General features: G+C 46.3%; 1 protein-coding gene across 4 annotated transcripts in view; it reads left to right on the top strand.

The window, feature by feature from the left end:
• NFIC (nuclear factor I C) overlaps positions 1-22,173 on the top strand; it is a 163,383-nt gene that overhangs the window by 46,906 nt on the left and 94,304 nt on the right. For all 4 annotated transcript variants that reach the window (XM_063147195.1, XM_063147196.1, XM_063147193.1 and 1 more), the window contains exon 2: positions 16,342-16,873. In XM_063147195.1, coding sequence (XP_063003265.1) covers positions 16,342-16,873 — 532 coding nt within the window. The remainder of the gene's footprint in view (positions 1-16,341; positions 16,874-22,173) is intronic.

Raw genomic sequence — 22,173 nt, 5'->3', positions numbered from 1 at the left:
CCCGTCCCTAGAGATGTCGGACCGGGCCACAGTGACACATGCCTTAGTTACATCCCGATTGGATTACTGTAACGCGCTCTACGTGGGGCTGCCTTTGAAGAGTGTTCGGAAACTCCAGCTGGTTCAAAGGGCTGCAGCCAGACTGTTGACCGGGGCTGGTTACAGGGAGCAGACAAGTCCCCTGTTAAAACAGCTCCCCTGGCTTCCAGTCAGTTTCCGGGCACAATTCAAAGTGCTGGTTATGACCTATAAAGCCCTCTATGGCTCGGGTCCAGGTTATCTGAAAGACTGTATTCTGCCTTATGAGCCTGCCCGTGCTTTGAGTTCTTCTGGAGAGACTCTTCTTTCAGTTCCACCATCTTCACAGGCGCACTTGGTGGGAACACGGGAGAGGGCCTTCTCGGTGGTTGCTCCAGTACTTTGGAACTCTCTTCCCGGGGAAGCTAGGCTGGCTCCCTCCTTGGTGGACTTTCGGAAGCAGGCAAAAACTTCTTTGTTCCAGCAGGCCTTTGGAGAATAATCTGGTCCTCCATCTATGCTAAGGACTTGTAAAGTTTATGTTTTAATATTGTGATTTTTTTGGTGTGCATTTCTTTTCCTAGGATTAAAGTGTATATGTTTTAAATTTTGTAAGGCCGCCTTGAGGCCCAGTATTGGGCAAAAGGCGGGATAGTAGTAGTAGTAATAATAATAATAATAATAATAATAATAATAATAATAATAATAATAATGTTGTTTATATAAACATTTATATCCTGCTCTTCTCCTCCGAAAAAGAAATTGCCCAAAGTGGCTAACTAATTATGAAAACTAAAATCAAAATTAACAGCCATCTATTATTAAAACCAGATTATAATTTTTTTTCTGCATAATTCCGCAAATCAATTTGGCGGAATCTAGAGTCTGGGCACGATCTATAGGAAGGGGCAAGGAGCAGAGAACAGCACCAAAAAGATGTTACACTTAGGCAATTTTATACTCCGGACTGAATAGTCCTACGGGGTGCCCCTTCTCGAGGTCGTAACGCGTTTACTTCGCTTACATCCTAATGGCCCCGTTCAGACAACACGCTAAACCATGCTGCTTAACCACAAAATGGTTAACCATTTTGTGGTTAAGCAGCATGGTTTAGCGTGTTGTCTGAACGGGGCCACTGTAGTAACCCAGCCCTGCTGCATTTGGGGCACCACCTGTTCTATGGAGCGGGGGGACACCTGTTCCAAAGTCCTGTCTCTAAAGGCACCACTTCTGCAACCTTTGGCAATCTTATTTAGCAAGCACTGCCTATGTACTTGTCGCCTAGTCTTGACAGTGCTTTGCAAACCTTCGGGCACAGCTAGTATAGTTTAGTGAGCTAAGAATCAGGGGTATTTATTTATTTATTGCATTTATGTCCCGCTTTTTTTCCTCCCAAGGATCCCAGGGCGGTGTACATAAACCTCCTCTCCATTTTATCCTCACAACAACAACCCTGAGAGGTGGGTTGGGTCAACAGTCTGTTCACAGCCTTCTGTGTAGTGGATGCGCTGGTAACCTCAAGGCTTGACTTCTGCAATGCGCTCTACATAGGGCTACCATTGTACCTAGTTCGGAAACGTCAACTAGTTCAAAATAGGGCAGCCAGGTTGGTCACCGGTACATCTAGGGGTGAGCATATTACCCCAGCATTAAAATCACTCCACTGGCTGCCAATTAGATTCCGGGCAAAGTACAAAGTGTTGGTCATCACCTTTAAAGCCCTAAATGGTTTGGGTCCAGGTTACCTGCGGGATCGCCTTCTCCCAAATAGTCCGCCCCGCACACTCAGGTCCTCTGGGGTGAACTTACTTCAGTCAGCTAAAACTAGGCTGACATCAGTTTCCCAGAGGACCTTTTCTTCTGTCACCCCCGGATTGTGGAACGGCCTGCTGGAGGAGATTCGTAAAATTAACTCTCTGTGTGATTTTAAGGCAGCTTTAAAGACTAGCCTTTTCCGGCAGCCCTATCCAGATCAATGTAAAATCAAGAATTTTTAAGATGTATTGATTTCTGTTCTAATGTTGTTCCCCGCCTTGATCCAAAGGGAGAGGCGGGTAAGAAATAAATGTATTATTATTATTATTATTATTATTATTATTATTACTGAAGTTTCTGAACAGTTTTCAAAGGCAGCCCCATGTAGAGCATACGTTTAAACCTTGATGAAGGGTTGTTTTATTTATTTATTTATTTATTTATTTATTTTATTCCTGCATTTACATCCCGCCTTTTTTCCTCCAAGGAACCCAAGGCGGCGAAAATAATCCTCTCCATTTTTATCCTCACAACAACCACCCTGTGAGGAGGGATGCGCTGAGCGTCTGTGACTGGCCCAAAGCCACCCAGTGGGTTCCCATGGCCGAGTGGGGACTAGAACCCGGACTCCCAGTCCGACACTCTAGCCACTACGGCACACTGGCTGTTGAAAGGATCATAACTAGATAATGCATGCAAAGCAGTTTGGACACTTATTTATTGATTGATTACATTTATATACCGCCCCATAGCCGAAGCTCTGGCCGAGGGCTGGTTGGCCACTGTGTGAACAGAGTGCTGGACTAGATGGACCCTTGGTCTGATCCAGCATCAGGGCACTTCTGATGTCCTTAAGGAGGAGGAGGAGGAGGAGGAGGAGGAGGAGGAGGAGGAGAAGGCTTGCACCATGTCCTGCTTGTTCATCCCTGGCCGAGGGCTGGCTGGCCCCTGTGTGAACAGAGCGCTGGACTAGATGGACCCTTGGTCTGATCCAGCATCAGGGCTCTTCTGATGTCCTGGAGGAGAGGAGGAGGAGGAGCAGGAGGAGGAGAAGGCTTGCACCATGTCCTGCTTGTTCATCTCTGGCCGAAGGCTGGTTGGCCACTGTGTGAACAGAGCGCTGGACTAGATGGACCCTTGGTCTGATCCAGCATCAGGGCACTTCTGATGTTCTTAAGGAGAAGGAGGAGAAGGAGGTGGCGAAGAAGAAGAAGAAGAGGAGGAGGAGGAGGAGAAGGAGAAGGCTTGCACTATGTCCTGCTGGTTCATCCCTGGCCGATGGCTGGTTGGCCACTGTGTGAACAGAGTGCTGGACTAGATGGACCTTTGGTCTGATCCAGCATCAGGGCACTTTTGATGTTTACAAAAGTTAAAAACAGTGAACATTAAAAACAAATATACAAAATTTAAAACCATCAAAAGCACTTGAAAGCATTAAACGAATGTTGGTTGCTGTTGTTGACTAGTTTCTTCTTCTTCTTCTTCTTCTTCTTCTTCTTCTTCTTCTTCTTCTTCTTCTTCAAGCAAACAGATTTTTTTTACCAACCTAAGCCCGATAACTGTGTTCTCTGTACTTTTATGGATTCTTTACATACAGAGTGTTGCTTATGCTTACGTGAATTATCTAAGAACCGTTGGGTAGGTTTGTGGAATGCAAGGCCACTCCGCATTCTGAAGCTGGGAAAAGCAAAAAGGGGGAGGAGAGGGTAACAAAAGACCAGGGTGGGTGTGCACAGCCGCTGACGGCTGAAACCCAATCGGGGATTATCTGAGACTGAACACAGATGTACACGGCAGCTAATGAATTACTCCCAGTGGAGACCTCACCTGGCTTGACCTCTGCTTACGTTATATGATAGTGAGGGTGTCGTGTCCTCTCCTGACCTTGCTTTGGGATTTGCAACTTTTTGTGCTTTGTAGGTGTCTCCTGGAGATCGCTTCTATGTTGGAATCTTTAATACGGAATCTTTAGTGAAATCATAAAATTGTGTCTAGTAGGTGGGGGTTGATCCATTGTGAAGGTTTCAAAGGGGGAATGCGATATTTACGTAGGGTGAACCCCAAATGCTTCTCTTAATTTCTCCCTGGATATTAGAACTCTGAAATTGCCTGGCCTCGTTCGTTTACAAAACGGGATGGATACGTTCAGAACTGATGCATTTGGAGGACTTGGTGGTTCCATTTCTAATTTCTGAATTTAGTGCACGTGCAGTTGGCTTGCTGCCGCCATGTTCCTTGAGTCCATGACTGCCTCCCCAACCCCAACATCAGTGTGTATTAAAACGCAACACCTTCCTCCGAAAAGGTGCCACCCAAAACAATCTCAATATGATTGTATATACTCGAGAAGTTAGGGTGCTTCCAGAATTCTCTTCATCTAAATTTCTTCCCAGATTTTCGACTTCCAGATTACCTGATTGTGGGCTAAACTACACAGTAGGTTAAATAGTAGTGTGTCACTTCCCCTCTCTTTATTACTTACAATTAAGCGCGTGGGGCCCTGATCAGTATTGGGACCACTATGTGTAGGTAGGCGACTTTAAACGCTCCGAGACATATGTTTTCCTAACACCCTATGTGTCATGTAGTTTTGCCCCACGATTCCGAATTGGATTTTATACGTTAGGAATTCTCCTAATTTACCCTGTTCAGATGACACACGAAGATGTGATGGTTAAGCATTTTGATCTAAACATGTGGACTATGACTGAGACTTTAGGGTGGATTCCTGCATTGAGCAGGGGGTTGGACTCGATGGCCTTGTAGGCCCCTTCCAACTCTGCTATTCTATGATTCTATGAGACTGTGGCTAGACGAGGGGGGTCGTAGGGCGATGATCTTGCGATTTTCTACACGCGGTGCGCAACATCGCAGCCGCCATTTTGAATTTATTTTTAAACAAGAAGGAGCGCACGAGCGCTCGTGTGTAAACTGTGAGTATTTCTTTTTTTAAACCCTTCCCCCACCCCACCCCTGATGGGCACAGACCTCTAGAGGAGCTCTGTATCCCGTGCCCGGCTCCCCACAGTTACTCGCGAGGAGCCAGGACAACTTGTGATGCCCGGCCACACGTTCCGCGGTCTCGGGATCAGCCTGGGACCGCGGAAAAACCAGGCTAGAAGGGTAGGGCAAAATCCCGGGGAAATGGAGGGATCATCTCTCCTTGCTTCCAGGATGCCCTGTGCGTCATGTAAATGCACAGGGATGATCCTTGGGATATTGCCCCGTCTAGTGTCTCGTGAATCATTCCTAAGAATGGTTTAAACACGCTGACTAACCATTTACTGCAAAAGGGTTAGTGGCCTAACCTTGGCTTAGTGTGTGGTCTGAACAGGCCCATTGTTTTATTTCCAAAGATGGGGCGGAGTCCAGTGCCTGTATGCTTTAGCACAACTTTTGGTTCCTTCTTAGAGCTGAAACGGATCTTGGAGGTCATCTGGTCCAACCATCTGATCAACATAGTATGCAGCTACAACATCCCTGACAGATGGCAACCAGAGAGCTTACAACCTTGGTGGCTTGTTCCATTGCCGTTGGGAAGTTCCTTCTAATGTTTAACCAAAATCTGCTTCCCTGCATTTCATAGAATCATAGAATAGCAGAGTTGGAAGGGGCCTACAAGGCCATTGAGTCCAACCCCCTGCTCCATGCAGGAATCCACCCTAAAGCATCCCTGACAGATGGTTGTCCAGCTGCCTCTTGAAGGCCTCTAGTGTGAGAGAGCCCACCACCTCCCTAGGTCACTGGTTCCTTTGTCGTACTGCTCTAACAGTCAGGAAGTTTTCCCACCCAGTGGCTCTCATCCTGCTATCTGGAGCAGTAGAGAACAAATCCTTGCCATCGTCTTCTGCATGACAGTGCTTTACATATTGGGAGACTGCTCTTCATCTTCTCTTCCCCCAGTCCTTTCAATCTTTCCCCGTTGGACTTTTCCACATTTTAAAATAAAGTTCATGTTTTTAATGGTATTTTAGCATTTCATGTTGTGAGCTGTCCAGAGAATGATTATTTTGGGAAACCTTACCTAAATATAGAAAGTAAAAAAAGCGTGTAGTTAAATTATGGAACTCACTGCCACAAGATGTAGTGATGGCCACCCATCTGGATGGCTTTAAAAGGGGGTTGGGTAAATTCCTGGAGGCGAAGGCTATCCATGGCTACTAGCCCTGGTGGTTGTGTCTATCTCCAGTATTTGAAGCAGTAAGCCTGTGTGCTGGGGAACATGGGCGGGAGGGTGCTGTTGCACCATGTCCTGCTTGTTCATCTCTGGCCGATGGCTGGTTGGCCTCTGTGTGAACAGAGTGCTGGACTATCTGGACGCTTGGTCTGATCCAGCATCAGGGCACTTCTGATATTCTTATTCCGTGTCCTGCCCTCTGGGAGGATCGAGAAGAGGTCCTGGCCCTGGTTCAGTCAAGGAAATCCGTGGGGGTTCCAAGGGTTCCAAGGGTGCTTGTTGCTTCAGCGATGCCACAGTTCAGACAAGGCAATCCCTTGGTCTGATCCAGCATGGCACTTCTTAAATTCTTACGCATTGATAGAACACTTAAAAAAAACCTTTATACAATCATGTGTATGATTGCATCAATATTATTTTATGATGTGTACTAATGTGTAGGACCCCCATCAATAAAACACAACAGAAAAAGTGATTGGATGCGATTGTACATAAAATTATGCCCACCCCAGTATTGAGTCAATGCATACATGGTAATTGCAAATAGATTGATATAGCCCCTTTAGATGAGGCAAAGCCATGTCTGGGAGCAGTGGGAAGAGGAAAAGGAGCGTGTAATTCTTTCCCTACCTATTGTTTTTCTTTTACACCTCCTTCCAAACAGCCTCCCCTGCCCTGCAACCACAAAAAGATCTTTAATGTGTGTTTCCCCACCTTTAGGGCCTCCCAGGGGAAAATGGGAACAAAGCCCTATGAGGAGAGACTGAAAGAACTGGACATGTTTAGCCTGGAGAAGAGAAGATTGAGAGGAGACATGATAGCACTCTTTGAATACTTGAAAGGTTGTCCCACAGAGGAGGGCCAGGATCTCTTCTCGATCCTCCCAGAGTGCAGGACACGGAATAACGGGCTCAAGTGACAGGAAGCCAGATTCCGTCTGGACATCAGGAAAAAACTTCCTGACTGTTAGAGCAGTACGACAATGGAACCAGTGACCTAGGGAGGTTGTGGGCTCCCCCACGTTGGAGGCCTTCAAGAGGCAGCTGGACAACCCTCTGTCAGGGATGCTTTAGGGTGGATTCCTGCATTGAGCGGGGGGTTGGACTTGATGGCCTTGTAGGCCCCTTCCAACTCTATGATTCTATGAAATGTGGAGCACGGAAATTGGTTAGGCTTTCCCTTTTCCCACCGGTTCTTCTGCTCCTGATTTGTCCTCACTTGGAAGTGGCTTTTGTAAATGAGACATCGAGTATCGTTGCACTCAGTTGTGTGTAATACGTAACTTGGGACTCCGCGCCTGTGATGGCAGTGGCAAGGTTTCTCTCTCTGTCTTCTTCTCTGGCTTCTGTAATGCATAATAAAAATGCGTTTGGGAGCGAAGGATAGCACTTTGTTTAATTCATGTGATTTAGCCCCATTGCAAAATTCAGTTTTGCTGGCACAGTTTAATTATTTTTTAACTGCTAAGTGCACATTTGTCCCCCCCCAAATCCTGGTTGTAGAGATGGCAAAGAGGAGGCGGTGTGTCTTTATTTATTTATTTTGCAATCCTGCCTCGTTTTATTGAGAGGTTTGGGGGCGTTTGCTGCTTCCTTTCCCACATCTGTGTTTCAGGATGGAGCCCTTCGTTCCTGCCAGCCTGCGTTACACCAGGTTGAATGAGCTGTGATGGGATGAAAAGGGTGGTTGTGTCAGCCTCTAGTTGCTATTTCAAACCGCAGAAAGAAAACTGTTTCCAGTAAATTCACGTGAAGCCCAATTTTCTTGGCACAGGGCTGGAGAGGCCGGTTGTCAACAGAACGCTCTGTTACTCTTAAAGGGAACCAGATTTTAAGGAGTAGCATTTGCAGCTGTGAAGTCCAACTTTCTTTCTTCAGAAACTTCTGATTTTCCATTCTCTATTAACAGGCGAGGGAGGTGAGGCTTATGTGGAACTTTAAAGCCCTGTTTGGAGGTCCTGACATGATCAGAATTGTGTGAAGCAGATTTATGTATTTATTAAAAACGTTTATATCCTGCCCTATATAGAGATGTGAAGGCCTGGAAAAAAACCCGGAAAAATTCAGAAAAAAACGGTCCCCCGTCCCCCCGGTTTTTTCCAAAGCCTCTTTTGGTTTTTTCCCGAAAAATGGAAAAAAAATGAAGGAAAAACGGATTATGGAATGTTTTATTTTAGCATGATGAAAAAGGTTTAAGACAAGGTGTTCAGATATTTACTTCTCCAAATGATTTCTAAAAACTGTACAGTATCAGATTATTACAATATCTGCGCACCGAGGACAAGCAAGTCCTAGGTTGCAAACTGAGACTACAATTCTCAAATGCAAGCGCAAGATGCCTTTCTGCCTCTAGGGGGCAGCACTTGAAGCAGAGACTGAATCTAATAGTGATAGCTATAGGTCAGAAAAGGAGTCTGATTAAATTGCAAGCATATTCATTGAATCTTGGTGTCCCGTCCCCCCCATTTTTCTCAGTTCTTTTTATGGGAATGGGGGCTTTATGTCTTGACACTGGAGGACTAGCGGAGACATAAATAATTTTCTTTGTTACTAACGTTGGTGATTTCTTCAGTTGTTGTTTTTTAAAATTGTTTTTTGCCTGCTCCTCATAAACTGGCAGAACCAAAGAGGTTCCTTACAGTTTAGGGGTTCCTAACAGTTCAGGACCTTGTAGCTCCATTTGTTACCAAAAAAAGGGAAAAAAAAGTTAATTAAATATGTAATAATTGTTTGAATACACTGTACTTTTAATATACCAAATGTAATCATTTTATGCCAAACTAACTTGGACATAATTACATTTTATGTTCCTAAAATAACAATCATAGAAACATAGAATCATAGAATAGCAGAGTTGGAAGGGGCCTACAAGGCAATCGAGTCCAACCCCCTGCTCAGTGCAGGAATCCACCCAAAAGCATCCCTGACAGATGCTTGTCCAGCTGCCTCTTGAAGGCCTCTAGTGTGGGAGAGCCCACAACCTCCCTAGGTAACTGATTCCATTGTCATACTGCTCTAACGTTCAGAAGTTTTTCCTGATGTCCAGCTGGAATCTGGCTTCCTTTAACTTGAGCCCGTTATTCCGTGTCCTGCACTCTGGGAGGATCGAGAAGAGATCCTGGCCCTCCTCTGGGTGACAACCTTTTAAGTATTTGAAGAGTGCTCTCATGTCTCCCCTCAATATTTATTTATTTTATTTTATTACATTTCTATACCGCCCAATAGCCGGAGCTCTCTGGGCGGTTCACAAATTTTCTCTTCTCTTCTCCAGGCTAAACATGCCCAGTTCTTTCAGTCTCTCTTCAATCTGTAAAAAGTGCTAATATTGCATTATTTCAATTTTTCTGAAAATCCCCCCCCCCCCGAAAACCCTTGGAAAAAAATCTGGTTTTTTTCCATGGCTTCAAAATTTCCTAAGATTTTACATCTCTAGCCCTATATCATTAAGATCTCAGGGTAGCATACTGATAAAAGCATACAGTATAAAACAGTAAATATACACAGCTAAAAACAAATTAATCCATGAACCAAGTTAAAAGAATATATAATTTAAAAGCAGTAAAACAATTAAAACATTTAAATCAATGTGCCAGCTACCCTCATGGCCATTTCTTCATGGCCCCACTGCTTTCAACAGAAGGGCAAATGTCTCCAGGGGGGAGTCTCGGTGATGGAGGGTGAAAAAAACGAGAAGCAAATTCTCAGGATGCTGAACTTTTTCTTCGTAGGTTGAAGAGCCCGACGCGTTTTGGCCTGCATCTTTTCAAGGCCGTCTTCAGGGGGTTGTAGGAAGATTGAGGGGAGACATGATAGCACTCTTCAAATACTTAAAAGGTTGTCACACAGAGGAGGGCCAGGATCTCTTCTCGATCCTCCCAGAGTGCAGGACACGGAATAACAGACTCAAGTTAAAGGAAGCCAGATTCCGGCTGGACATCAGGAAAAACTTCCTGACTGTTAGAGCAGTACGACAATGCAACCAGTTACCTAGGGAGGTTGTGGGCTCTCCCACACTAGAGGCCTTCAAGAGGCAGCTGGACAACCATCTGTCAGGGATGCTTTAAGATGGATTCCTGCATTGAGCAGGGGGTTGGACTCGATGGCCTTGTAGGCCCCTTCCAACTCTGCTATTCTATGATTCTATGATTCTGTGTCTGCAAAGGTCTTCTTATCAACAGAATGGCCCCGTTCAGACAACACGCTAAACCGGGCTGCTTAACCACAAAGTGGTCAATGGAATGCATTAAGGCTAATGCATTCTGTTTAACCATTTTGTGGTTAAGCAGCCTGGTTTAGCGTGTTGTCTGAACGGGGCCAATAATGTCTTTCTCAGATTGTCAGTCGCTGTTAACTAGGGTGACCCTATGGAAAAGAGGTCAGGCTGCCTGTATCTTTAACAGTTGCATAGAAAAGGGAAATTCAGCAGGTGCTATTTGTATATATGGAGAACCTGGTGAAAGTCCCTCTTCATGCCCGGGGCATGAGGACCCCAGTTCCAAGAGATATAAATTTTGGCACACCATTTTGTCTTTTTTTGGTTGATTGGTGCAGGCCTCCTTTTTTACAGAGCCCAGTGGTAGTAGCCAGAAGCCTTTAAAAGGTGCAAACAAATGTAGAATGAACCTTACGACGATGTTCATTTGGGAGACTTCATAGAATCATAGAATAGCAGAGTTGGAAGGGGCCTCTAAGGCCATCCAGTCCAACCCCCTGCTCAATGCAGGAATCCACCCTAAAGCATCCCTGACAGATGGTTGTCCAGCTGCCTCTTGAATGCAGATGGATGAAAGAATTCAATCTACAGCGGCTGAGCTTGCGCCCCTCAGACAATGTTGGTGCTAACAGCCACATAGATCATGTCAGAACACTTTTGACAAAGGATTTGAGTAGGGTGACCATATGGAAAGGAGGACCAGGCTCCTGTATCTTTCACAGTTGTATTGAAAATGGAATTTCAGCAGGTGTCCTTTTGTATACAGGCAGCACATGGTGAGACATGATAGCAGTCTTCAAATACTTAATAGGTTGTCACACAGAGGAGGGCCAGGATCTCTTCTCGATCTTCCCAGAGTGCAGGACACGGAATAACGGGCTCAAGTTACAGGAAGCCAGATTCCAGCTGGACATCAGGAAAAACTTCCTGACTATTAGAGCAGTACGACAATGGAACCAGTGACCTAGGGAGGTGGTGGGCTCTCCTGCACTAGAGGCCTTCAAGAGGCAGCTGGACAACCATCTATCAGGGATGCTTTAGGGTGGATTCCTGCACTGAGCAAGGGGTTGGACTAGATGGCCTTGCAGGCCCCTTCCAACTCTGCTATTCTATGATTCTATGATTCTACCACAGTTAAAGATACAGAAGCCCTGTCCTCCTTTTCATATCACCCTATATTAACAATGTGAGAAAGGTTTATTGTAACCTGTCTGTATTGTAGAGCAGGTCTACCACGAGTTCTTAGTCCCCACTGAGGACAGTACTGGATCTCAGCTTGGGAGAAAAGCCCTGGGAGTTAAGCCCTGGGTATTTAGGGTGGTGATGGTTGGGACCCTTGATGGTTGGCACCAGCATGTGCCTCTTATTTATTTATTTATTACATTTTTATACCGCCCAATAGCTGAAGCTCTCTGGGCGGTTCACAAAAATTAAAACCATAATAAAACAACCAACAGGTTCAAAACCCAAATACAAAATACAGTATAAAAAGCACCACCAGGAGAAAACCACGCAGCAAAAATGGGTATAAGATTAAAATACAGAGTTAGAACAGTACAATTTAAATTTAAGTGAAAATTCAGTGTTAAAATACTGAGCGAATAAAAAGGTCTTCAGCTGGCGACGAAAAGAGTACAGTGTAGGAGCCAGGTGGACCTCTCTGGGGAGCTCATTCCACAGTGAGGACTGTTCCAAGTCCTTACCTCCTCCTCCCAAATATCTGGGGCAGTTCCGAACACACAATCTGCTACCTAGTTTTGTCCTGACACACACAATTCTCATTTGCTTTGCTGTACCTTCGATTTTAACTTTTAACGGACAGAGCTTCCTAATATAAACAACCCTTCAAACCTAGCTCTGTGCAGCAATAATAAATCTTTTGGCAGAGTTTTTTTCTCTGGTAGCGCTAAAGTTCGATCCTGCCATGAGCTCTAATTTACAGAAGACACCCCTCTATTTGAACCACCGTAGAGTCGAAGTCCAGTTTAAAGTTGAAGAACCCTAAGTAGGGAAGTCAGGGGCCTTGAGTTGCCCATCATAGAATCATAGAATAGCAGAGTTGGAAGGGGTCTACAAGGCCATAGAGTCCAACCCCCTGCTCAATGCAGGAAGAGGCAGCGTGGTGTAGTGGCTAGAGTGTTGGACTGGGAGTCAGGAGATCTGGGTTCTAGTCCCCACTCAGCCATGGAAACCCACTGAGTGACTTTGGAACAGATTTCTTATTATTTCCAAATTTGCATCTATGCTTGTATGTGAGCATGTGCAGATTTTATGCAAGCCTTTTTGCCCACTACTTTGGTGATGCACAGTGGCCGCCTAATCCTACCTGTGGGCTTGGCCCCCTAAGATCACTTAGAAACAACTTGCTACTATGACACTCTTTCTCGTGTGTGTGTTTGTGTGTTTGTGATTGTTTGTGTGTGTGTGTGTGCGCGCGCACACACACACACACGGTCACCAACATTCACATAAACCTACCATCTGGATTGTCAATGTCGCCAGACGTCTTTTGCACAGCAAGTTATTCAATAAGAAGTTCCAAGTAGATCAATTGCGAAATTAAACATTCTTCAGTTTTGTTTGTTTTGGGGAAAGGAAACAATGAGTGTTTGCTAACGTGGCCTGATTCAGGATAAATTTGCACTCCAAGGCGGGTGGGGTGCTCTCCATTTCATAGAGTCATAGAATCGTAGAGTTGGAAGGGGCCTACAAGGCCATCGAGTCCAACCCCCTGCTCATTGCAGGAATCCACCCTAAAGCATCCCTGACAGGTGGTTGTCCAGCTGCCTCTTGAAGGCCTCTAGTGTGGGAGAGCCCACCACCTCCCTAGGTCACTGGTTCCACTGCCGTACTGCTCTAACAGTCAGGAAGTTTTTCCTGATGTCCAGCTGGAATCTGGCTTCCTTTAACTTGAGCCCAAGTGCAGAAAAGAGCAACTAAAACAATTAAGGGAAGGTAACATCCACTGGGATTGTTTAGCTTGGAGAAAAGGAGGCTAAGGGGAGACATGATAGAGGTGTACAAAATGATGCATGGTGTGGAGAATGTGGGCAGGGAGACCTTTTTATCCCTCTCTCAACCAGGGGTCATCCCATGAAGCTGATGGGTGGGAGATCCAGCACAAATAAAAGGAAGGACTTCTTCACGCAGCGCAGAGTTAAATTGTGGAACTCACTGCCACAAGATGTAGTGATGGCTACCAATCTGGATGGCTTTAAAAGGGGATTGGATAAATTCCTGGAGGCAAATGGTTGTGTGCTATCTCCAGTATTCGAGGCAGTAAGCCTGTGTGCACCAGTTGCTGGGGAACATGGGCGGGAGGTGCTGTTGCACCATGTCCTGCTCGTTCATCCCTGGCCGATGGCTGGTTGGCCACTGTGTGAACAGAGTGCTGGACTAGATGGACCCTTGGTCTGATCCAGCATCAGGCCACTTCTGATGTTCTTATTCCGTGTCCTGCCCTCTGGGAGGATTGAGAAGAGGTCCTGGCCCTGGTTCAGTCAAGGCAATCCGTGGGAGTTCCAAGCATGCTTGTTGCTTCAGCGATGCTACAGTTCAGACTGAGGGATTATGTAGGCGTTGGAGACTCGATCCCTTCCTAGGGTTCAACCAGACCCAGATGCTTGCAAGAACTTTCCCTCCTTCTGAGTTGATCTATATACAGTTAGGAAGTTTGCCAGGGGCCCACAAGCTCTTGTGTGGTGTGCTGTCTCTGCCCTGGTCACCCTGGAGAAGGCTCCAGGGAGGAATCTCAGCAGGGTTGCAACTAGGTAATTTTATGCCCTGGACTGAATGGTTGGGGGGCAGGGGAGGTCCTTTAGACGGCCAGGTGTATTACTTCAAATATGAAGTACACTGCAAACATTTCTCTTCTTCCCTCTCCACCATTCCACGCTTCACAGCTGCTTGACATTCCTGATAAGTTAGAGCAAAGAAGCCAACAACCCTGATAAAAAAGCAAGTACTCCAAACATGGGTAGATTTGCATTTTAAACTCACTTAACTTGTAACACTGTTTGGTTGACTGATGGACGGATTGACTTGATTTGATTTGTACCCTGCCTTTCAACCCAGAAAAAAATGGCACTCGGAGTCGCTTATAAATGCAAATAAAACCTGCTTCAAATGAGAATAAATCAAACACGTTAAACAATTAAAAACACACCGGTAAAAGAATAACAAAATTACATCCGACCCAGTTATACGCCAAAGGCCTGCTTGAATAAGGACGCCTTTGCCTGCCAGCGGAAGGGCAGCAGAGAGAGAGAGAAAGTCTAGCCTCCCTTTGGAGGGAGTTCCACAGCCTGGGAGCAGCCACCAAGAAGGCCCTGTTTTGAATCGTTCGGAAGGTGGTGCTCTCAAAAGAAGGGCCTCTCCGAAATATTTTAAACCAGGGTGGGCTCGTATGGGAGAAGGTGACCTTTCAGGTGGCCTGGCCCCAAGCTTTAAGGGCTTTATAAATCATAACCAGGACTTTGAATTCTGCCCAGAAACAGGCTAGTAGCCAAAGAAGCTGTTGTAATAAGGGCATCATGTGCTATCCGTAAGCGGACCCGGTTAACAGTCTGTTCACAACCTTCTGGACCAGCTGAAGTTTCTGAACAGTTTTCAAAGGCAGCCCCATGTAGAGCACATGTTTAAACCTTGTTGAAGGGTTATTTTATTTATTTATTTTATTACTGCATTTATATCTCGCCTTTTTTCTTCCAAGGAACCCAAGGTGGCATACATAATCCTCCTCCTCTCCACTTTATCCTCACAACAACAACAACCCTGTGAGGTAGGCTGGGCTGAGAGTCTGTGACTGGCCCAAAGTCGCCCAGTGGGTTTCCATGGCTGAGTGGGGACTAGAACCCAGATCTCCTGACTTCCAGTCCAGTGCTTTAGCCATTACACCGCACTGTCTCTCTTTAATGGGCATCTAAAAGAGGGCATGCCGTCACGTGAGCCACATAGAAAGCTGCCTTCTACCACATCAGGCTGTTTGTCCGTCTTGTCTAACATTATCTCCAGGGTTTTGAGCAGAGAGAGGTATTTCGCTTTACCTGAGATCCTTCTAACTGGAAATGTTGGGGGTTTATTTATTTATTTATTTATTTATTGCATTTTTATACTGCCCAATAGCCGAAGCTCCCTGGGCGGTTCACAAAAATTAAAAAACGTTCAAAGTATCAAACAAACAGTACAAATACATGATATAAGATACAATATAAAAGCCCGACCAGGACAAAAGCAGCAGCGGTGCAGAAATACGAATTCAAACAGCCAAGTTAAAATTAAATGTATAGACTGTTAAAATGCTGAGAGATTAAAAAGGCGTCGCAAAGAACATAGTGTAGGTGCCAGGCGAACCTTCGTTGGGGGGTTCTTTCAGTCCTTTGAAGCCCTATGAAGAGAGACTGAAAGAACTGGGCATGTTTAGCCTGGAGAAGAGACGATTGAGGGGAGACATGAGAGCACTCTTCAAATACTTAAAAGGTTGTCACACAGAGGAGGGCTGGGATCTCTTCTTGATCCTCCCAGAGTGCAGGACACGGAATAATGGGCTCAAGATAAAGGAAGCCAGATTCCGGCTGGACATCAGGAAAAACTTCCTGACTGTTAGAGCAGTACGACAATGGAACCAGTTACCTAGGGAGGTTTTGGGTTCTCCCACACTAGAGGCCTTCAAGAGGCAGCTGGACAACCCTCGGTCAGGGATGCTTTAGGGTGGATTCCTGCATTGAGCAGGGGGTTGGACTCGATGGCCTTGTAGGCCCCTTCCAACTCTGCTATTCTATGATTCTATGGTTCTAGGGAGCTCATTCCACAGCTGGGGTGCCACAGCAGAGAAGGCCCTGCTCCTGGTAGCCAACTGCCTCACTTCCTTTGGCAGGGGCTCACGGAGAAGGACCCCTGAGGATGATTTTAGGGCCAGGGCAGGTACATACAGGAGGAGGCGTTCCTTCAGATAGCCTGGGACCTTCTGCCTCCAAAGCGGGGGCTCTACCACTGCCCTATGGTCCCTCCTCAAAGGTTACCCTTGTCAGAAATGCCCCGTGCTCACGCATAGAGCGGGCTTGTATGGGAGGAAGCCATTCTTCTCAGGTCCCTCTGTTTGTTTGCGTAGCATTGCAGCGTAAGTGTTTTCCAGCAGGCCTCTGTCTTGACGGTTCCTCTCTCTCCTTCTTCGTCCCCAGGACGAGTTCCATCCCTTCATTGAGGCGCTGCTCCCGCATGTCCGGGCCTTTGCGTACACCTGGTTCAATCTCCAGGCCCGGAAGCGCAAGTACTTCAAGAAGCACGAGAAGCGGATGACGAAGGACGAGGAGCGGGCCGTCAAGGACGAGCTCCTCAACGAGAAGCCCGAAGTGAAGCAGAAGTGGGCCTCCCGCTTGCTGGCCAAGCTGCGCAAGGACATCCGACCTGAGTACCGCGAGGACTTCGTGCTGTCCATCACGGGGAAGAAGCCCTCGTGCTGCGTCCTCTCCAACCCGGACCAGAAGGGCAAGATGAGGCGCATCGATTGCCTGCGCCAAGCCGACAAGGTCTGGCGCCTGGACCTCGTCATGGTCATCCTGTTTAAGGGAATCCCCCTGGAGAGCACCGATGGAGAGCGGCTGGTCAAGGCCGCGCAATGCACCAACCCCGTCCTCTGCGTCCAGCCGCATCACATCAGCGTCTCGGTCAAGGAGCTGGACCTCTACCTGGCCTATTTCGTCCGCGAGAGAGGTAGGCTTCCGTCCCGCTGGGATTCCGTCCCGTTTTGCGCGTCCAAGGCAGGATCGACACTATTCATTACACCGTTGTTTAAGTGCATTGTTGCGTCCTCCCTTGCTACGTTACAAAATGCAACTGGAGCCCAGTCAATCGAAATACCTTTTCTTCTATCGTTTTACCCCGGCACACTCTTCTTTAGAACGTTCTTCATTATGCTCATACCGGCTCTGAAGTAAACCTCCTTCTTCCGGTGACTCTGAGCTAGACCTGCCGGGATAAGCCGGCAGGGAGGCGGGGCGACGCGTAGGGACGAGGGAAGCCCTGCAGCGTCTTAAAGGGACCACGTGCGCCCCGAAAGATAAGCGGTCCCCTCTGTCCCCTCTTTCACCGCCCTCCCTCCCCCTCCCCCTCCCCCTCGTCGTGTTGTGCCAGCTCTCCCTCCCCTCGTCTAGAAAAGCCCTCACTTGTCCTAATCAGGAAGCAAAGACCATGGTCACGAGACATGGCTTTGAAAGACGGCATTGAATACAACGAAAGGTTGGGGCACATTGTTAGTTTTAAAACGATTTTAACAGAAAGTGGAACGGTTTTAAAAGTCAGAAGAAACGTAACAACAACAGCATCACGTGACTGCTGACGTCATCTCTGCCAACTTGTTACGTTTCATCTAGACAAGTGTAGACGGGCTCCTTCTTTCCGAAGTGGAACTGATGCATTAAGAATCCTCCGTCGTTTTATTTTATTTATAATTTCCAAATTTTGTGCCCTTCATGAGCAGAGCAGTTTGCACAGTTCCGTTTCTTTCCCTCGCTTCCCCGTTACAAATATAGACACGCACGACAAAACACTGCAATGAAAGCAATCTTGATGCAACTGTGGAAGAATACTATCCAGATTCTTTTAGTGTGGTGTTTCACCAATGAGCAGGAGCCCGTCTACACTTGTCTAGATGAAACGTAACAAGTTGGCAGAGATGACGTCAGCAGTCACGTGATGCTGTTGTTGTTACGTTTCTTCTGACTTTTAAAACCGTCTAGCTCAGAGTCACCGGGAGCCCGTTTAAAAGTCAGAAGAAACGTAACAACAACAGCATCACGTGACTGCTGACGTCATCTCTGCCAACTTGTTACGTTTCATCTAGACAAGTGTAGACGGGCCCCTAATTCATTGGCGTTGGTGGTCCTTCGCCGTGATATTAAATGGAGCCTCCAGGTATAGGGGTTGTAAACCTCTGACTATGGCAGGAGAGTTCTGCTATTTCGTGTGCTTCTCAAATAGACCTGTTCGGCAGCCGCGGGGAACAGGGAAGTGGGCCAGAGGGACCGTGGGTCTGATTTGGCTGAGCTACCCTTTCGATCTTATTAGCCCTCCGAGTTAGGAATGGAACCTCCATATTCACAGGTCGTCTGTGGCCTTAGCTAGACCTACCTGTAAGTCCGCGGCGGAGGGGTGAAGGTCTCGCGATGGTTTTATCACGAGATCCCCCCTCTGCTTAGACGTGGCGTGCGACGACCTCAGAGGGAGAGGCGTCGCGCCTGCCATTTTTAAAAAAATTCTTAAACAGGCAGCAGCGCACGAACGCTCATGCGCAAAAGGTAAGTGGGGTTTTTTTTAAAAAAAAATCCCCTCTCCCCTCACCCACAATGGGCACAGTGCTCCTGACGAGCTCTGCACCGCGTGCGCGGGTCCCAGCTCCTCGTGAGTAACCGCGAGGAGCCGGGACAAAACCGCGGCGCCTGGTCACACGTTCCTCGGCTCGGGCTCAGCCCGAGACCGCGGAAAAACCGGGCCTAAAGTGGAGGGCGATGTGGACGCACGGTTACGATGCCACTTTCTGAATGAAATGTTAGCGAGAAGCCGCAGTGAAGGAAAGCTGCCTTCATGTCCTGCTTATGGGAGTTCCTGGAGGTCTTGGGTTGTGTACTGTGAAGATGTGTGGATGTTGTCTGCTCTGGTTTCTTCACAGTATTGGGGAGAAGCAGGGCTACATGGAATTTGAAGAGGGATCAAGGAGGCTCTTCTTACAAAGGATTGAGCAAATTCGTGGAAGACAGCTGCCATTAATCACGGCAGTCTTGCGGTTTCTTAGAATCTTTGTGGGTGTTCCTCAACAATGCCAGTCATGTTTTTCTCATAGTTGCCTTGACCGTCACTAGTGATCTTCTGCTGCATTGTGCAACGTCAGGGGAGTGTCAGATATAGCCTAGGGAGCTTTTTCGGTTCATCTGATGTATTTTTTTAATTTATTTTTTATTGTATCCCGCCTTTTTTCTGCCAAGGTGGCGTAAATAATCCTCCTCTCCATTTTAACATCACTGTCTAGCTCCTTCCTATCTTTCCTCTCTCACCTCACACTATTCCCCCGCTCGTGCTCTTCGCTCCTCTGATGCCATGTTTCTCACCTGCCCAAGGGTCTCTACTTCCCTTGCTCGGCTTCGTCCATTTTCTTCCGCTGCCCCTTATGCCTGGAACGCTCTTCCAGAACATTTGAGAACTACAAGTTCAATCGCAGCTTTTAAAGCTCAGCTAAAAACTTTTCTTTTCCCTAAAGCTTTTAAAACTTGATTTTGTTCTGACTTCTATACTGCCTGTTTGGTGCATTCTCTTCCCCTCCTTATTGTTTTATTATGATTCTATTAGAATGTAAGCCTTTGCGGCAGGGTCTTGCTATTTATTGTTTTACTCTGTACAGCACCATGTACATTGATGGTGCTATATAAATAAATAATAATAATAACACAACAACCCTGTGAGGTAGGCTGGGCTGAGAGTCGTGACTGGCTCATAGTGGCCCAGTGGGTTTCCATGGCTGAGTGGGGACTCAAACCCGGATCTCCCAACTCCCAGTCCAACACTTTAGCCACTACACCACACCAGCTCTCACACTGGTGTGTATATATATATATATGAACACCTTAGGATGCTCCCCCAGAATCCTTTACCGCTCAGAGTGGTTCTGTGGCAGTATTCCACAAATTGCTGTGAAGAAGAATTTGTGAAGGTAAAAAATAAATGAAAAGTTTGAAAGGTCAAAACCCTTTCAGTTGATTATGCAAAAGCTGCTTCCAAGGGGCTCCTAGCAATGGTTGAATTAAATCAAACTTCTCTAATTGGAATAGCTGAATAGCTCAGATCTACGGACCTGCAAGTTGTCTTTAGTTCATTAGTCAGCTAAGCTAAGCAGCAGTGGTTATTTTAGAACTGGCAAAGAAGGTTAGAATAATCATAGAATCATAGAATAGCAGAGTTGGAAGGGGCCTACAAGGCCATCGAGTCCAACCCCCTTGCTCAATGCAGGAATCCACCCTAAAGCATCCCTGACAGATGGTTGTCCAGCTGCCTCTTGAAGGCCTCTAGTGTGGGAGAGACCACCACCTCCCTAGACAATGGTTCCATTGTCATACTGCTCTAACAGTCAGGAAGTTTTTCCTGATGTCCAGCCGGAATCTGGCTTCCTGTAACTTGAGCCCGTTATTCCGTGTCCTGCACTCTGGGAGGATCGAGAAGAGATCCTGGCCCTCCTCTGTGTGATAACTTTTTCAGTATTTGAAGAGTGCTATTATGTCTCCCCTCAATCTTACATTTGCAGTCCCCAACATACAAAAAGATGAATATATACAGAAAGGGACTTCATATCTGTTCCTATCAATCTGTTTCCCCGATTAATTTATCTAACCACCTTTTAAAGCTGCCAGCATTGGTGGCTGTCATACATCTTGTGGCAGTGAGTTCCATTGTTTAATTAAATGCCTTGTGAAGAAATTCTTCGTTTTGTCTGCCCTAAGTTCTCCTATCATTCTGCTTCTTTTGATTAACCCTTTGGGTTTTAGTGTGATGAGAAAAGGAGATTTTTTTTGTCCAAACCATACATAATATTATTTATTTATTTATTACATTTCTATACCGCCCAATAGCTGGAGCTCTCTGGGCGTTCACAAAAATTAAAAACATTCAAAGTATAAAACCATAATATAAAATACAATATAAAAGCTCAACCAGATAAAAACAGCAGCAATGCAAAATTACGAATTTAAAACACCAAGTTAAAATTTATTTTATAGACTGTTAAAATGCTGGGCGTATCAAAAGGCATCTAAACCTGGCATCTAAAGGCATATAATGTCAGTGTCAAGCGAACCTCCTTAGGGAGCTCATTCCACAGCTGGGGTGCCACAGCAGAGAAGGCCCTCCTCCTGGTATGTCCTCCACACTCACTTTTTCTCTAACCTAAAGCGCCCCCAAAGTTGTAATGCTATAGTAGCTGCTTGATCATTTGGGCCGCACTTTGCTGCACGTTTCTGAGCTCTACAATATTCTCTTTGGGAGGTGATCAGAACTTGGACACAATAATCCAAGTGTGGGCGCAACTTGGATTTGTATAAAGGCATTAGGTTACTGGCAACTTTGTTTTTGATTCCTTTTCCAAAGATCTCCAACATGATATTTGCCTTTTCTGGACCAACCACACACTGGCACAGAAGATGTTCCACTCTTAAAAGAGGCTTAGAAATCATGAGAGAGAGAGAGAGAGAGAGAGAGAGAGAGATGAAGAGAAAAATTTTCAGGGGATTTCTTAATCTTAGGCCGTTTCAACACTTGCCTTTTTCCCTGGGATCGTCCCGGGATCATCCCTGTGCATGCAAATGACACACAGGGGATCCCGGGAGTAGGCAGGGACGACCCCTCCATTTTCCTGGGATAATCCTTAGGTGTAGAAATGGCCTTTGTATGGTGAAGAATCATAGAATCATAGAATAGCAGAGTTGGAAGGGGCCTACAAGGCCATCGAGTCCAACCCCCTGCTCAATGCAGGAATCCATCCTAAAGCATCCCTGACAGAGGGTTGTCCAGCTGCCTCTTGAAGGCCTCTAGTGTGGGAGAGCCCACGACCTCCCTAGGCAACTGATTCCATATCAGGATGAGGATGATATATCAGGATGAGGATCAGAAAGAGTCCATATCAGTGATGATAGCATCAGCTTGGCATGCAAGAGGTCCCCAGTTAAAAGGCTCTCAAGTTGCAGCTGATGGAGAAAGACCCTTCATACCCAAGACCTTGAAGATCTTCTGCTCATCAGATTTTGCATGCAGAAGTTTCCTAGTTCAGGCCCCACTATCTTCAGGTAGAACTGGGCAAAACCCGGGTCTGAGACCCTGTAGTGTCAACATTACTGAGCTAGGTGGACCGATGATCTGAACTGGCTTCCTGTGTTCCTTTTTAAATCAGCCCTGTATTCAGAATCATGAGGACTAGGATTTTACTCGTCTTTATGGGAAAGACCAAAGCTCAGGTGTGGAGTACCTATTTTGTG

The sequence above is a fragment of the Elgaria multicarinata genome, chromosome 23, assembly GCF_023053635.1.
Source record: "Elgaria multicarinata webbii isolate HBS135686 ecotype San Diego chromosome 23, rElgMul1.1.pri, whole genome shotgun sequence".
Taxonomy (NCBI): Eukaryota; Metazoa; Chordata; class Lepidosauria; order Squamata; family Anguidae; genus Elgaria; species Elgaria multicarinata.
This window is presented reverse-complemented; position numbering and strand designations above follow the sequence as displayed.